The sequence below is a fragment of the Mustela erminea genome, chromosome 5, assembly GCF_009829155.1.
Source record: "Mustela erminea isolate mMusErm1 chromosome 5, mMusErm1.Pri, whole genome shotgun sequence".
Lineage (NCBI taxonomy): Eukaryota > Metazoa > Chordata > Mammalia > Carnivora > Mustelidae > Mustela > Mustela erminea.
In genome coordinates, this window is record NC_045618.1 from 2,166,585 (window position 1) to 2,184,016 (window position 17,432).

The 17,432-nt window shown below is 55.8% G+C and overlaps 1 protein-coding gene across 8 annotated transcripts in view; it reads left to right on the forward strand.

The window, feature by feature from the left end:
• The window catches only part of IL16 (interleukin 16), a 97,382-nt gene that overhangs the window by 68,165 nt on the left and 11,785 nt on the right, over window positions 1-17,432 (forward strand). For 3 of the 8 annotated variants that reach the window (XM_032341937.1, XM_032341935.1, XM_032341936.1), the window contains exons 7-12: window positions 4,567-4,640; window positions 5,240-5,456; window positions 5,864-5,981; window positions 8,043-8,175; window positions 12,014-12,101; window positions 14,079-14,557. In XM_032341937.1, coding sequence (XP_032197828.1) covers window positions 4,567-4,640; window positions 5,240-5,456; window positions 5,864-5,981; window positions 8,043-8,175; window positions 12,014-12,101; window positions 14,079-14,557 — 1,109 coding nt within the window. The other 5 variants (XM_032341940.1, XM_032341938.1, XM_032341939.1 and 2 more) reach the window with 5 other exon arrangements.

Below are 17,432 nucleotides of genomic sequence, written 5' to 3' on the forward strand. Positions count from 1 at the left end.
CTCGCTCACCCACGGTCTGAAGCTTGGGCTTGTGACCACAGTCTTGTGTCGTTGCGACGGAGGGCCGGTGGCCAGCAAAGCCCACCATGTTTGCTCTCTGGCCCTTCCTAGGACGAGTTCGTTGATATCAGGGTTATGCAAGATAACGCATTCGGACTTTGTCGAGGGAGCAAGGGGGAGTCTTTGAAGGTTCTTATAATTTGGGAGGGACCAGCTGTGCCCAGGGTTCTTAGGGGACTCGGGAAGCAGGGTGTGGGATGCAGCGGGCTGGCCGGAGAGCAGAGGTGGGCAAGCCCGCGGAGAGGCCATTGAAAGAGCCGGGCTCCAGCTTCAGCTCTCAAGGCTTCTCCCAGGGAGGAGGAAGGAGCAGAGGAGACAGCCTCCCCGAGGCGGGCGTGAAGGGAGGCCAGAGAGAATGCTCGGGCCTTAGAAGCAGGACCAGGTGACAGAGGAGGAGGCCAAGGATGGCCAAGCAGGATGCCCAGGTTTGCGCCCTGGCGTGCAGAGGGTGCCGTGCGGGGCAGCCACGCAGGCGGCCACTAGGTGGGGCTGTGCTGCAGGCGGCGGAGCCGGGTCAGCCCTGGGAGGGAGCAGGGCCTGGTGTAGATCTGGGGGGTCTGCACACCTGGAAAGTTATAGGGCAGGTGAAGGAGGTGGAGAAGGCGGGCGGAGAGGAGGGCAGAGGCGCGGCTCTAGGGGAATCGCCTAATCGAGAGGCGAGTAAAGACGAGAATCCGTGAGACGAAGGGTGGAAAGCGGAATCAGAATCTTGCGGTGTTTCCTGAGCTTCTGTGCTCTCCCGGGTTTAAATGAAGGCGGGGGAGGGGCTGGGCGGCAAGAAAAAGGGTACCGTGCTCTGTTTTCTTTCCAGAATGCAAGTCGTTTGAGGCACGCTTCTGGATCCCCACTGAGTATTTGTCTCACTTCGCGAATACCGACCCTAAAAATTCACTGGGAAAGACACTGAGTCTTCCCACAGCCCCTGATTCTAGCCCCAAATGACTGACCAGATTACCCTGTTGTATCTCTTTCAAAGTCAAGTTTTAGGGGCGCCTGGGTGGCTCAGTGGGTTAAAGCCTCTGCTTTCGGCTCAGGTCATGGTCCCAGGGTTCTGGGATCGAGCCCCGTATCGGGCTCTCTGCTCAGCAAGGAGCCTGCTTCCTCCTCTCTCTCTGCCTGCCTCTCTGTCTGCCTGTGATCTCTGTCTGTCAAATAAATTAAAAAAAAAAAAAAATTAAAAAAAAAAAAAAGTCAAGTTTTAGAATCTGCCCTTGAGCCCATGAGGTACATCCAACTGCAACCAAACTTTCGTGCACAGATCAAGGCTCAGCATGTTTTAGTTGCATAACTCTCAATACACAAACGATTATGTAAGATTGATTTGGCAAAACAAAGTTTAATCACTTCCCACCAGATATGGCCACAGAAGCACTGGGACTCTCCAAAGAGCCCAGAGCTGGGCTATGTAGTTCTGTTAGGGCTGACAGGAGAAGGTCAGTCCATTCGGTCATGAAGGTTGGTCAAAGAGTGGCCATGTCTCAAGAAGTGAAGAAAGGCGGCCCCATGTCCACTGCCATGTTGTTTATAGCAGGCAAGATAGGGAAGCAACCCAGGTGTCCATGGATGAATGAATGGGTGAAACTGGCCTGTGTGTGTGTGTGTGTGTGCGTGTGCACGCACATAATGGACTATTGCTCAGTCATACAATAAGAATGCGATCGTGCTGTCTGTGACGACATGGATGGACCTGGAGGGCATTATTATAAGTGAAATAAGTCAGACAGAGAAAGACAAACACCGTAGGATTTCACCCGTAGGCAGAACCCAAACTACACACCAGTGAACAAGCCCACAAACACCTACGACAGAAAGAGAAACGGACGTGTGCGCAGAGGACGAGCTGGGTCTGCCCGGGGAGACGGGGGAGTGAAGTAGGTGATGGGGTACAGTAGGTCAAGAGGGACGAAGTTCCGGTGACGAGATAAAGACGTCACGGGGGAGAAAAGTGCAGCGTCGGGAACGCGGTCAATGATGTCGGGATGACTCTGGGTGGCACGGATGGCGACCGCGCTTTCCTCGGTGAGCATTTCGTCACGTCCATAGTTGTCGAGTCGTCGTGCTGCAGACCTAAAACTAGTGTGTCCACTGTCCTTCGACATGAAGACGTAAGTAGAGGACGGCGTTAGCGGCCGGTGCACGCAGAGCGTCGATGAGGCTCACATCTTTGTCATCGACCCATCAGCCTCTTGTCCATGGCGGAAAAAAGGAATGGTCATTTCTGAAATACGTTGTCTCTTCTTCCTTCGGACACATTAGTTACATTTTGATTATTTTTAAAAAAATTTGTCTGTTTCTACTCCGCTTGGACTCTCTGAAGTCCAAGGTTCTTCCTTGGGTGGGTTCTTCCATTTTTGGTCAAATTCTGGTGGCTTCGCCGATGATGCTGATTTGAATTCTCTGCCCAGCCCACTTCTGCCCTTTATTTCTGACCCAAGGACGTGTTGGATAAAGTACCTCATTTAAACTTTGAATTAAAGTACAGCAGACATAGGAGTTGATGATACAGTGGCCCGTGGGGCTGAAGCCCACAGGAACAGGATTTACCTGCCCATACAGGACAGGAGACGCAGCTTTGTGTCCCCAGGAACCTCGGAGAACTTGTTTGAAGCCTTGATACCAAAGAGTTCCCCTGTGAGAGGTCATCGGGACCCAGAGAGGCAGAGAGGAAGCTTCACTCTTGGCCGTGAGGAAAGACTTCTCCCCACAGGCAAAGGAAGACCCAAGCCTGCATCACGTATGCATGTCCTGGGCACATTGGCATCCCTACTGGGTGCAGGACACCCCAAGCCAAGAACCTAACCTCAGCGCTAGTCCTGGAGGAGGGAAAACCTCGGGCTGCCCCCAGAGAGCAAGGAAATGTTCCCACTCAGCAGCGGGGGGTGTAGGGAAATCCCTGAGAAAAACGGGCCACAGAAAAATGAGCTTGACACAGAGACCCCGCAGGAGGTGGGGAAACATCGCTAATTAATGAGCGTCGGTGGGAATAACAGGAGGATAAGCCCTCAAAAACCCAAGATCACGGAACCATCTAAGACACTATAGAACGACCACTTTTAACTATGCATTTTTAATTAAGTTTTTAAATTTTAATTCCAGTCCGTTAATGTAGAGCTTTGCAATTGCTTCAGGTGTGCAATAGAGAAATTCAGCACCTCCTGACATCACCGGGGCCCGTCATTCCTTCACCCCATCACCTCGTCCCCCCGTCCCCCAGCCACGTCCCCGCTGGGGGCCAGCACTGTGTCCCCGAGGGTTCCGCGTCTGTGTCTTGGTTCGTCTCTTTTTCTCTTTGTTTGTTTTGTTTCCTAAACGTCCGTCGCACACGAGTGGAGTCATACGGTATTTGTCTCTCCCGGACTGACTCACCTCACTCAGCAGAATACCCTCCAGTTTCATGCGTGTTGTTGCAAGTGGCAGGATTTTGTTCTTTTTACAGCTGAGTAATAGTCCATTGGGCGTGTGTACGCCACGTCGTCTTTACCTGTCCGTCAGTCCGTGGACGCTCGGGCCGCCTCCAGAATCTGGCTAGTGTCGATAGCCACGTGACTGGACATAGAGGTTCATGTATCCCTTTGCATTGGTTATCTTCATAGTTTTAGATCTGCTGTGTCTAAAGACATCGTTGAAAAGGTACAAGAGGGAACGTGAATGACCTAGAAAGAAAAGAACGCGGTGGGGGGAGAAATGAATTGGAGGGAACAAAAGGCGAGTCATGGAAACAGGGAAGTCCGTGACCAGCTCAAACCCAGATGACCCGCGGCTAGAAGGAGAACCGGGGCTGGGCGTGACGCGGTGGGCTGCCCGGAGCGGTGGGGGACCGGGCGAGCGTCCGAGACACGTGGGGGGTGAGCGGGACCAAAGGGAGGGCAAGTTCTAGACAGCGAGGTCAGCGAGGAAGAGGCGAGGCGAGCCGCGTGGGATGGCGGCTAAGCACTTCCCAGAGTCATTTGAAGGCGCGAAACTTTGTACGGGGCAGCACGCTGGGACGTCACGGCGGAGCTTCGGACCGTCCCAGACAAGAGCAAGAGCGTCTTTCAATGAACCGGGGAGGAGGGCGTAAGTGGGGGAGCAGCCGGCGGCAGAAAGCCGGAGTGGAGGGTCCGCGCCCGCCGCCCGGGCTGCGATCGTTAGCGGAGGACGCGGGAGATGAAGGCGGCAGGGCCCTGACAGAGGCGGGCGCAGGAGGCTCGGAGCGCAGACCCCGCTGTGGGAAAGGCATCAGGGAATGAGCTGTGGGAGCGTGTGGCCTGAGGGTCGGGGAGGCAGGAGGGCAGGGGCTGAACCCCAGGTGGGCAGGACAGGTCAGGCCAGGCCTTGTGGGCCGGCCAGGGACCCTCGATCTGCCCTCGGAAGAGGGGAGGGACCTTGGAAGCCCGGTCACGGCTGCCCACCTGCCCCCGACGGGGAGAGCCCCGGGCCGGGAAGCCGTCTTCCCAGACTGGGTGCGTGGATGTCCCCTCACTGGGTCACACTCCTCTCTGCTGTGATCTCTCCCTCTCCCGACAGGGGATGAAATTCTGGAACTCAATGGCGAATCGATGGCCGGGCTCACACATCAGGATGCTTTGCAGAAGTTCAAGGTGACCGTCCGCGGCCGGACGCCGGGGCTTCGGGCATAGGAACCAAGCTACGACCCTCCTCCACTCAAACCTGCAAATTCGAACCGTGGGATCCTTGACGTGGGGCGCCCCGCTGATGCGGGCCTGGGCCCAGCGTTAAAAAAGGACCCTGCTTGGAAAATACAAGTGTGGTCCGGGTTGCGGTCGGGATGTTTCCTCTATTTAAGATTAGCAGATGGTTTCAAAACGCTCAATGTGTTTATGGTGACATATTTACGGATCTGCTCGTAGTTTTTAAGGCAGCCGGATGGTTTTAAGTCCCCATGTAATGAGTTCAGTTCGAGGCTGGGTCCGTTCAGCACGTCTGTGTACGCACGCGTGCGGGTTACGTGCGTGATGTGTCATAGCCGTTTGGCTACACCAGATGGATGTAGATTGTACCAAATATGCAGACACGGGCACACACGCATGTGCTCACACACACACACCTGCACACGCATGCACACACGTAGGCACACACGCACTCGCGTAGGCACACACGGCGACAGGCCCGTGCACACGTGCAGACACACACAATCACACACACAGCTGCTGAACGCTGCACTCTCTCTTCCTTTCAGCAAGCCAAAAAGGGGCTCCTGACCCTCACGGTGAGAACGCGCCTGACGGCCCCCCACTCCCTGAGCAGCCACCTGTCCCCGCCGCTGTGCCGCTCCCTGAGCTCCAGCACCTGCGCCACCAAGGACGGCAGCTCCTTCGGCTTGGAAAGCCCGGCCGCCCCTGCCAGCACGGCCAAGGCCAACTACAGGGTCATGGTGGAGGTCTCTCTGCAGAAAGGTAGGGGGGCAGTGCCTCTTCCTCCCCTTTCTTCCGTCACCTTCCTGCTTGGGTCTCCTGCCACCCAGGGGTCCCCCGCGCTTCCCTCCTCTGGAGTCAGTCCGAGGACAGGGCGGGGTGCGGTCGGCGAGCAGATTGCGGCCACTGCTCTGTGTGTCGGCCGAAGCCCAGGACACACCAGGCACCTTCCATCCAGGGGTTCTGTGGCCGCGGGGAAAATAGGACAGAGCAAGGCAAGCCCCGGGCGCACGGAGAGCAGGGCTGGGGTCTCGACAGCAGCTCAGACACCGCGAGGTCTGGGGCGGGCGCTTCCCCGCGGGCACCTGTGCTCCTACCTGTGGCAGGAGAACCGAGGTCCTCTGGAGCTCGTTCCCGAGCCCCCGGGCTGTCTCCGCTCTCCCTGGCAGAGGCCGGCGTCGGTCTGGGGATCGGCCTGTGCAGCGTGCCCTACTTCCAGTGCATCTCCGGCATCTTCGTCCACACGCTCTCTCCGGGATCCGTGGCACATTTGGATGGACGGCTCCGGTAGGTCCTTATTTCTGTTCTCAGAAAGGAAAAAACAAAACAAAACAAAACACCCTGATTTACAGCAGAGGGAAGGAATTCCTTAGAAGGCCAGGAGGTTCGTTTGGAGACGAGGTATTTAGAATGAACCCAGCGTGGCTCGCAGCCTCCGTCTTCAGACTGTGGCCTCTGCACCGCCGGCATTGAAATCACTTGGGGGTTCGGTAGAAATGCAGACTCTCGGGCTCCTCTCCAGACCTCCTACGATGGAATCCACAACTTCACCAGATCCTCAGGGATCTGTGGGCACGTGGCAGTTCAATAGGCATCACCTCGGGGAATTCCAGTCGGAAACGGAAAACACAAAGTGACCACACTTTAATTCTAATGGAGCTGACCCAGAATTTACAGTGACATTGTAGGGACTCCGGTGCGGTCTGCCTGTGGACCCTGTGTGGACAAGGAGGCTTACCAAGCCAATCAGTTTCTGGATGGGAGAAACAAAATCTTTGCAGGCACCGCAGACATATCTCAGGGCAAAGTACTTGTGACAGGAGCCCTGACTACATTTCCTTTCTGTACGTGATTGGGTTCGGGTACATTCCTCCCAGTCTGACTGGTTACGATATTTGTGGCTCAGGTGTCTTCTCTCCTCTGTCTTCCCTCCGGGTTTGAGGTTTGCTACATCAGGAAGGCTTTGCCATATTTTCCAAGATTTTCTTTCCTACGATTGCTGTGGAGGCAAAAGGGCCAGCCAGGCTCAGACACTGTCTTGGCGGTGCTTCGAGTGAGAGGCGGACTTGCCGTCAGGTGTAGGGCGGTGACGGCTGATTGGCTGAGCTGCTGTGCTGTCACTTGGGACATAATGAGAGTCACAGCAACTGCCTTCGCCCTAATCCCTTCGGATGACAGTCCTTCCTCCTAGGCGTGTTGCTGGGCAGGGATTGTTCCAGAAGCCCCTGCTCTCCTCGGCATCTGGTGCTATACGTCTGTGGTCTTCATTTATGTCGATGAAAATGGGTACTTTCTCAGCCGACGTCAAGGGGGACCCACTCAGCAACACTGCAGCAAGAGGCAGTCGACCACAGGGTGGGGGTCAGTGACACCCGTCCCAGGACACCTGCGTTTCAATCCTGGCCATGCTGATGACCAGCCCTGCCAGTGGTCAGCGAACCGGGCCCCACCACCTGCTTGGTTTTTTTTTTTTTTTTTAAATAAAGTTTTATTTAAACACAGTCACACTCATTTGTCGACATACCTGTGACTGCTGTTTTCATGGGCAACATCAGAGCTGGCTGATTGTGGCAGAGACAGTGAAGCCTAAAGTAGTTATTATTTGGCCTTTTTCAGAGAAAGCTTTTTTTTAGCTCTAAGCTAGGTCTTACTGGGGAGACGATTTCACTCTGTGCCTCCGTTTCCCCGTCTGTGAGGCACAGGGCGTTGGACTGCACCATTCTCTGTGTATGGATAAATCCCTCTTTTCTTTTCTTTTTTTTTTTTTTTTCCTGGTCATGTCACAGAACAAATGTGAATGTTCCATGACTCACTTCCCATCTCAGGGCCAGAATGCGCTGCCTGCCTCTTCTCCCTACTTCTTGCAAGGGCTTCAGCTGCTCCCCACACAGTCATTTCTTCTCTAGCCTTCAGCGCACAAAGCGTCCCTCTTTCCCTCTAACCATTCTACAGATGGGAACGCCGAGGCCCAGAGAGCGGCTGTGATTGGTTAAATCACGGTTACTGGGTCAGTCACGTCAGCTGGTTCACCTACGCCCTCAGTCTCCATCAGGCAGAGTTTAACGGGGGAAAAGGAGGAGGAAGGTTACGGACAACCTTCTGCTCACGGTGTCCCACGCGGGGCATGACAGGTGCCCCCCACCGTGGCCGCGCAGTGAGGGGGCGAGCTGTGAACGGCTCTGCTCCGTCCTGCTCTGAGGCTCATTCGGGTGGCGAAGGAGCTCTTCTTGTTGGTGGAGTTTTTAGGTCTCATCGAACAGCCCAGCTCGGAGTGGGGCTCCCGGGAAGGGGGCGTCTGAATGCCACGCTGGTTGGCCTGCTGACCGCGGCCCGTGTGTGCCTTCACAGGTGCGGTGATGAGATCGTGGAAATCAATGACTCCCCCGTGCACTGCATGACTCTCAACGAGGTCTACGCGATCCTGAGTCGCTGCAGTCCCGGGCCGGTCCCCATCATCGTCAGCCGACACCCAGACCCGCAGGTAACATCCGCCGGGACATCGTCCCCACCCAGGCTCCCTCTTCCAGGATTCAGCTTCGAACAAGACATAGACAAAAGCAGGTGATGCTGGTTGGGTTTGGACTTGAATTTCCAAGAACCTGCTCCAAGTGTGATAACATGTGTCCGTAGCAGGGCTCCACCGGCAGAGTCCTAGACAGCAGGGCCAACCGGCGTGAGCTTAGGGGGAGGCTTGAGGTTGGGTTGCAAGCTCACAGGCAAGAGACTATAGACAGGGCATCTCTCCTAGAGAGGCCAGGAGTCAGACAGCTCACCTGCACGTCTCGCAGGGATCTGCTGCGTGACAGTCCAGCCCAGAGCAGACGAAGCTGGACACGTCCTAGCGCCCAGTCCTGCCCTCTGGAAGCTCGGGGTCTTGCTAGAGACACTGACGCGGGGACGGTTGCAGCACAAAGGGCTGAGTATGCTGGGGACGGAGGGAGACAGAAAGGAAAGCTGGCAGAGCAAGAAGTACCAGGAGATCGCTGGCTCTGGGCGAGGAGCTTGGAGGGGGTCCTTCCTGGAAGGGGGGACACAAAGTTCTTTGGCAGAGTCATGTAGGGACCTGTCACAGGGGAGTGGCGTGTTCTCGTGCGGCTGGGATGTGGGGACTGAGTGGAGAGGCCCAGGATCCAGGTCGGCATGGCCCCGGAGCGACACGGTGGTGGGCTTCCCTCGGGGTGCTCGGTTCACACTGTGTTCTGTGGGGGTGAGGAGCTGCAGGGCGACGGGAGCCGTGGGTGGAATATGTCACATTTTGTCTTTTAACCACTGATGGTGCCGTGGAGGACGGGGTGGGGGACGGGGTGGGGGAAGTCAGTGTCTCTAACAGGGTGGGGGACGGGGCAGGCGACAGGGTGCGGGATGGGGCGGGGGACAGTGGGGGACGGGGTGGGGTGGGTGCAGCCGGGAGTCTGGAAGAGGAAGGAAACAGATGGCGAGAGCCTGACGACACGGTAGATGTGAGCAGAGGATGGAGGAGAAGTGGGTGTGGGGACAACTCGGGGAGAACTGGTCCAGCTGTTGGCTGATTAGCCTGCGGCAGGGGGCAGGTCGGAAGACTGAGCTATGACAACCGCACCCACAGTAAGGAGAAGACAAGGAGGAGGAAGGGGGCTTGGGAGGGAGGAAAGGGTCTCACGAGGGGCATAAAGAGATTGGGGTGCCATGGGGTGCCCAGGAGATGGTCAGATCCAATGGCTGATGCGTGGGGTCAAGTTCGGAGTGAGCCTCCGGGGCGGAGGCTGTGGGCACCGGTGAGGTTCTCCGGGAGCCTGGTGGGTCCCCATCTCTACTCACGGAATCTTTGTAGGTACCGGGCGTATTTGCCGAAAGACGTGACGTGCACGGGTGCATTTAGTTGTTGAAACACCCTCTGAAGTCAGTGCAATTCTCCCTTCCAAGCCACAGGGGAGGTAACCAAGGGACTTGGCTCCTGGTGGAGCTACCATGTGAGGAGCTCGGCTTTAAAGCCTGTCTCTTGACAGCAGACTGCAAACTCCCCGTGGAAACAGGGCAGAGACGGGATCACGGACCAGATCCAGACGCTCCTTGGGTCATGGGGTTCAGACCCAGTTCCCCGTTCCTCTGGGGAGCGCTGCGTGGTGAGGACCCGAGGCAAAAGCAGACTTCCTAGGAAGGCCAGCAAGGGATTCATCTAAACCTCCGGAGGCAGAAGAAAAGAGAGCCGCTCAGTGTGTCTTGCTGTGCTGGGGCACCACGGGGAGAGGACAGTGGCCTAGGACCCGGGTGTGGGACCACAGCTGGGGACCCTGGCCTCGTGGCGCTTGGTTCTGGCCAGAGGGGGTGGGACACGCACACAGAGAGGCCACGAGGGGTAAGGGCTATGGGGGCGAGGGTTCAGGGTTCCAGTGGCCCAGAAAACCGAGCCAGGTCTTGAAAGGACAGCCAGGGGGTGGGGCAAAGGCAACGCAGGCAGGCAAGTTCCGCGTGCTCACCTGGCCCTGTCCAGCTCGGCTCCTCACTCTCGGGGACTCCTGGGACATCCCAGCACCTCTCGTTCCTCAATTCTGGAATCGGGGAGCATTCTGGACCCGGCAGGACGGCTGCTTATTCTAACTCCCTGCGTTGAGAATTGACCGTTTCCTGGGCATTGTGTCCAGCGCGTTGAATGATTTGTTATTATTTTTTTTATCGTGGTAAAACACATCCAACATAAATTCACCATCCTCACGATTTTAAGCGTATGGTTTGGTGGCATGAAGGACCTTCTCCTCCTCGGCACCAGCGCCGCCATCCATCTCTGTATCTCTTTTCACCTCGTGAAGCTGCAACTCTGGTTCACGAAACAGCTTGCTGTCCTCTCTCCCTCCAGCCCCTGGAAACCCGCATTCTTCTGTCTGTCCCTGTGGTTCTGACGACCTCGGGTACTTCGTAGAAGTGGAATCATACAGGACTTGTCCTTTTGTGACTGAATTATTTCACTTAGTAAAGGTCTCCAAATTTCATCCACGTGGTAGCAGGTGTCAGCCTTTCCTTCCTCGTGGAGGCTGCTTGATACTCCATTGTGCGCACCGTAGTTTATCTGCTCATCTATCAACGGACGCTCGGGCTGCTTCACCTTTTAGCTATCGTGAATGATGCTGTTATTTGAGTCCTTGCTTTCCGTCGTCTTTGGGTATGTGTCCAGAAGAGAAATTGTTAGACCATAGGATAATTCTATTTTTAATTTTTTGAGGAACTGCCACAACGTTTTCCACAGCAGTGGCACTCACATCCTTATCAACACATGTTGTTTCCTGTTTTTTGATAGCACTCATGTTATGGTGTGAGGCGGTACCTCATTGTGGTTTTGATATGCATTTCCCCAATGATGAGTGATATTGAACACCTTTTCATGTACTCACCAGCCATTTCTATGTCTTCTTTGGAGAAAAGTCCATTCAAGTCCTGTGCTCCTTTTTAAATTGGGCTGTTTGATTTTGTTGTTGTTGTTGAATTGTAGGGGTTCTTTATATATTCTGGATCATAATCCCTTAGAAGATATATGAATATTTTCTCCCATTCCATAAGTTGCCTTTCACTTGGTTGATTGTGTCTTTAACACACAGATCTTAAGGTTGACATAGTCAGATTTACCTATTTTTATTGTTGTTGCCTGTACTTTTAGTGTCAAATGGTTTATTTTTTTAAAAACCCTCTGACCTCAATGGGAAATAGGTTGTATTATTACCTTACAGAAGAAGAACTTGAGGCTTGGGAGGCTAAGTGGTTTTCTAAGAGTCTATGACTAGAAAGTAGAGGAACTAGGACTTGAATATAAGTCTGTTTGGCTCCAAAAGTCATACTCTCAACTATAATTCTAAGGTGATTAGTGACCTGTGACAGTAAAATGATGTTGGTAATGATGACGATGATGGTGATAATGATGACGATGGTGATGGTGATGATGACAATGATGGTGACGGTGCTGATGGTGATGGTGATGGGGATGATGAGGACAGTGATGATGATGCCGGTGGTGATAAAGATGATGACGATGATGGGGATGATGATGACAATGATGATGGTGACGATGATGGTGATGGTGATGGTGATGATGATGATAGTGATGATGATGGTGATGGGGATGTTGACGATGGGGATGGGGATGTTGACAATGATGGGGATGGTGATGATGGTGCTGATGGTGATGAAGATGATACAATGGTGGGGATGATGATGATGACCATGATGATGATGACGATGGTGATGACGAAGACGACGGTCACAACATTGACGACGACAATGATGACAAGGATGACGAAGCCCGATGCGCACATTTCTGCTGTTTTACTTGAGTAAGTGACTTGTATTTCCAGGTGTCTGAACTGCAACTCAAAGAAGCTGTGGCCCAGGCTGTGGAGAACGTCAAGTTTGGAAAGGAGAGGCATCAGTGGAGTCTGGAAGGTAAGGGAGACAGCAAGCTCTGACTTGAACATCTTGCCCTTCTTAGATAGCTTAGGGCTTCGCCATTCACTCACCTTCTACCCCAGCGACGTAACAGTGACCACAGACAAGCACGATGCGTGGACAAAAGCTGAAGGCTAGCTGCCCACCAGCTACGCCAGACTCACATTTTTGCTTTGTTTGGGAAGCACGGGATGACAGAAGCATCTGAATTTGATTTTTTTTCAATGGGGAGGCAGGTTCCCAGCCTCTGGAGTCCACAGTGTCCCCTGTTACCTGACACCAAGCTGCCCGTAATCACTCTGTGTGGTGCACAGAGCATCTGGACAGAACCGGGTTAGCTGAGTCCAGTGCCTGGGCTGCTGGGCTCTAACTGCTCAGTGCTCAACTGTGGAGCAAACGGTAGAACAACATGCAAATTATCAACAAGGAGGCTCATCTCTCTGCAAATGATCCAAGAAATGAAGGCTCACAAAATCTTATGTCAACTCTGTTCTACTATCTTTACCCACTCGACATGCATTTATGCTCAGGAAAATCTAGCCGAGAAGCTCACCAGGGTTTTGACAGCGGTTCCCTCCAGCTGGTCGGACTGCTGCTGAATTTTCACTTTCACTTCTTCCTTTTTGTGGCTGAATTTTTTTTCTAATGAGGGTGCGCTATTTTACGGCCAGGATAAAGCAAAAAGAAAATTTTTTTCTTGAAAGAGGATTCCAGCTGTGAGCTTGGCTGATTGTGATTTTCTCCTAAAGTTTAGGATTCTCTTCCTTGGGGCTCTCCTAGCTCTCCTGGCCTTCCAGAATGAGCAGGAATTTGAGCAAAAGGCTGGGTTTCAGCCGGCTCCCACTCCTTGGAGCACTGACTCGAGGAAAGAAACACCTGGAACAGTTTGTCGCTAGAGGAAGGTTGTGTGGATGGTCCCTGGTGCTGAGAATGGGTGTGTTGAGGGGATGACCCAGGAAGAAAGGCTGGATGGGAGGGAAGTTAAACGGAGGCTGTGGCTAAGAAACTGTGGTTTTGGGTCTTGATTCGAGCTCAGCTGGAAGAAATGGTAGTCTCGGGGCGCTGGGTGGCTCAGTGGAGTAAGCCTCTGCCTTCAGCTCGGGTCATGATCTCAGGGTCCTGGGATGGAGTCCTGCATTGGAGGGGGGGTCTCTGCTCAGCGGGGAGCCTGTTTCCCCTTCTCTCTTGGTCTGCCTCTCTGCCTGCTTGTGATCTCTCACTCTGTCTCTGTCAAATAGATAAATAAAATCTTAAAAAAAAAAAAAGAAAGAAATGGTAGCCTCTTGGGACAAGTCTCTATGCACATTCACAGGTGTTTTCTCTTTGTCACACTGAGCCCTGAAACCACCTCCATGGCCCTGGGGTTATTATCCCCATTTAGCAGATGAGAAAATGGGGTGTTGCTGGCTGGGTTCTCCCAGAAGTCAACTCTGAGACCATGTTTGGCAGGATGTGACCTTGGAGGAGTCCCAGGGGTCAGAGCCCATGGAGAAGAGGGGAGCAGGGGCTGGGCAGAGGGAGTTGGGCAGCTAAGCCTCACGTCCGATGTCTGGCTGGCAGGAGCGGCCCGCCTTTACAGCTCATCTCCCTCAGTCACTGGAAACGAGCAGCCTCCTGGGTGAGAGACTCCCTGTGGGCAGTCCCTGGAGAGGCCGACAGCGGCAGGTGCCCCCCGCCAGTGCTCCCCACGGGTGGGACAGCATGCCCTCCCTTGACGAGTAAGTCGGGGATGCACCTCCGTCTCCATCGCATGGAGGCTCAGAAAGGTCGCGTGATGTTCCCAAGTGGAAGTCGTACAGCTCGACCCAGGACAGACCGACACCTCCTGGGCTCCAGATCCAAAGGGACCTCAGATGAGCAGCAGAGAGTCTGGGGGGTGCAGTGGGCAACCCAGGGTCATTGGGAGCACGGGGGCCAAGGTTCTGTGTGCCCTCCAAGCTCAGCTGTAGGGGGTCCCCTGTGCTCCCACGGCAGGTGTCAAGAGGCTGGAGAGTAGCTGGCACGGGCGGCCGACCTTGGAGAAGGAGAGAGAGAAGAACTCAGCACCCCCGCATCGCAGGGCTCAGAAGGTCATGATCCGCTCCAGCAGCGACAGCAGCTACATGTCTGGGTCCCCCGGGGGGAGTCCCATTAGCGGCTGCGAGCAGCAGCCTTCTGACCCGGAAGTCCCCACCGACAGCCCCAGCCTGTCCCAGGGGCAGGAGCCGGGGACGCTTCCCACAGCTCCTTCCAGGCCGCCCCAGGAGAGCCCACCCCTCCCTGGGACGCAGGACAGCCACCCGCCCCTGAAGCTGAAGAAGTCCTTCGAGATTTTGGTGAGAAAGCCCACGACCTCCAAGCCCAAGCCTCCGCCCAGAAAATACTTCAAAAGTGACAGTGACCCTCAGAAGAGTCTGGTAGAGAGCGAAGACACCGTCGGCCCTTCTGGGCACACTGTGTCCCCGTGTGGCCAGGTAAGAGAGGGGTCTGGCGGGCCGAATGTCCTCCTGAGCTCCAGAGCCAGGGTCGTGGTTTTGTTGCTGTTGGTTTGGTGTTCGTCGTGTGCACAATTGTTCCTGACCGCGGGTGCAGCCTTCACCCTGGGGGAGGGTCTCTGGCTCCCTCAGCACGAGCTCCGGGCTGACTGCTGAATCCGAGCTGGGCGGCCCGGAACCCAAGCCCCACGCCCGCTGAGGGGCTGCGGGAACCCTTCTAGAACACGCGGGGGTCTCCGGCTGCTTTCACGGGGCTCATTCGTCAGGCTGGCGCCGACGGAGCCCCAGCAGAGCTCCCGGAAGGCCCTGGGGGAGGCGCTGGCTGGGGGCTTCTGAGCGGAGCTCGTTCCCCGCTTTGAGAGGGGGTTGGTCCGAGCGATGGCGAGACCCCGGCTCCTGGGGCTTTGCCAGCTCCTCTCGCTGACTCTCACTTCCTTCTGGGTGGAGTTTGGGGGGAACCGGAGTTCTCTGAACCTCAGTTTCCCTTCCTGGTCCCCGGGACTCGCAGGTGGCTCCCTGCTCGGTATGTGGACCCACAAGGCTGAAGCCCAGCCCCGTCTCAGGTGCACACGGGTTCGCGGCTGGGATGGTCCCTCCCGCACGTCTGTGCATGACCTCTGTGCCCCTCCCCCGCTGTCCGGGCCGCCCCCCAGAGGAAAGCCCCTGAGGCCAGCCGGGCTGCGCAGTGTGGACGTCTTCATGCCATGCAGGCGTCGCCCGGGTTCGGCCCCACCCTGCTGGGGGCGAGGGGCCTGGTCATGGAGACGCAGCCGAGCTCCAGCTCCCTCTGCCAGCGGCCCGGCCACCTTTCCCACCCTGGACCCCTGCAGCAGCCATGGCCACACAGGTGGCAGGGGGACCCCAGGAAATCCCCCAACCGCCTGCCATCCGGGTTGACCATGCAGGAGGGGAGGAGGCCAGAGCGGTGGGGTGGGAAGCCGGGCAGGGGTGGGGGCTGTGAGCAGGAGGGGAGGCAGCGGAGGAGGAAGCAGGTGCTGGGAGGGAAGCAGGTCCTGCAGAGCGAGGCCGGATGTGGCTGCTTCTGGGCTTGTCGCGGTGGGTCTCTTCCCCTCCCCCCGCTTGAAGCAAATGTTGCTCTTTTCCTGCGGGTCTGGAAGGGCAAGTGAGGAGCCGGCAGGCCTGGAAGCCGGGCTTTTGGCTTCATTCCCGGAGGCTTCGAGAAGGAGGAGGTCTGCGGGGCCTCCTCAGCCAGGTTCCTTGCTCAGCCAGGCCCTAGAGGCAGGTGTCCCCAGGCCAGCCGGCTGTAGGGAGAAGCAGGGTTTCTGCAGGAAGGGCCCGCCGCGGTTTGGGGCGCTTCCTCTGAGCAGCCTTCCCTAGGCGGGGGTCCGCTGGGGTCCGTGGGGGCCCGTGGGGGTCCGCTGTCCGGCCTCCCCACCCCTGCCCGCAGCTGCCTTTCTCTGTCCCTTGGCTCAGTCCTGTGTGGCCGGCCGGCAGGCCCCTCTCAGCAGCACAGGTCGCAGGACCTACTTTTACTGGGAGTGGGAGTCGCAGAGAAAGGACAAAACCAAGAAGTAAAGCTGGACCTCCCTCCTCGAGTCCCCTCGACCATTCCTGGGGATTTCCCACGGGATGGGTCTCTGCTTGGCCCCATCCTTCCCTCTGCCCCCCCCTGCAGCCTTTCTCTCCGGGGTCAGCCCCGAATCTTTCCCAACCTGAGACCCACGGGAACTTCAGATCCACAACCGAAACGACCCCGGGGATAGTTCCTTCAGCCAAAGACCAGTTTGTTCCCTTCTAGAAAATCAGCTCCGACCATCCCTCGGGCGGAAACACACTGTCTGGCCTGTAAGCCCACGCGTCTGCCTGTCTCCTTCCCCCCCTCTCTCCCTCACTCGCTGAGCTCTGTGCTAGGGAAGGAGCTCGAAGTAGCTTCCAGAAAAATTTGAGTCAACTTGGATTTATTTCGAGGGCTAATTAAGGGAAAAAAAAAACCCTAATAATAGCAGGTGTGTTAACGAAACAGCAAAATACATTCATGTCTGTTCTGAGAGGCAACGTTGCTTTGACTAGTGGTCAGATCAGCCTGTAAGACGGCCAGCAATCCATGGATGAGACAGATGTCCCCACACGGAGCTCCCGGTTGAGCCAAGTTGAATCCCAGCCCCCTGTCATTTTCTCTGCGTGATGAGGGTCTCAGACACCTCTGGACTAGTGTTTCAAGCTCCAAATACCACGGCCAAGTCTTGCTTCTTCAAAGGACTAGTTCAAGGAGCCCAGTGATTCCTAGGTTGGTTGGTCTCCCTGTGTTTCCAAACGCTCTCCCCAAGCTAAAGTCTCTGATGGGGACCTTGGGTGGGGATGAGGCTCTGTGAACACATTTCTAGCTTCGGGAGCCCTCTGTCAGGGAATGCTGATTGCCAACGGAGATGTTCACCTCGGGCCACAGACATCTGCCATTTCCGTGTTAGTCGCAAATGATGCATTTATTGCCCCTTTTTTCCTTCCTCTGCGGAGGAAGCCTGCAGCGTTGTCAGACAGCCAGCCCTCACACCACCTGCCTCTGGACTGAGTGGACACGGGGCCACCACGGCGCCGTGAAGTGTTGCACCTGTAGACGAACCCACACGGGGGGTCCCTGTAATAATGCCACCCTACTCCTTCTTCTTCTCGCCTGGGCTGGCATCATGCTTGTCCCTCTCACTGTGTCCTGCTCGCTCCTTTTCTGCCTCTCTGCCTGGGACATTCTCACTCTTTGCTCAAGAACCAGACAGAAAACATCTCTCTAGGAAGCCTCGTTCACCTGTCCGTTTCCTCAGGGCCCCGGCGGCCTCTGGTGTGTGCTGTGGGAATGCAAACCCCAGGCCAGCTGGAGACGGGTGTTTGGGGCTGGTCC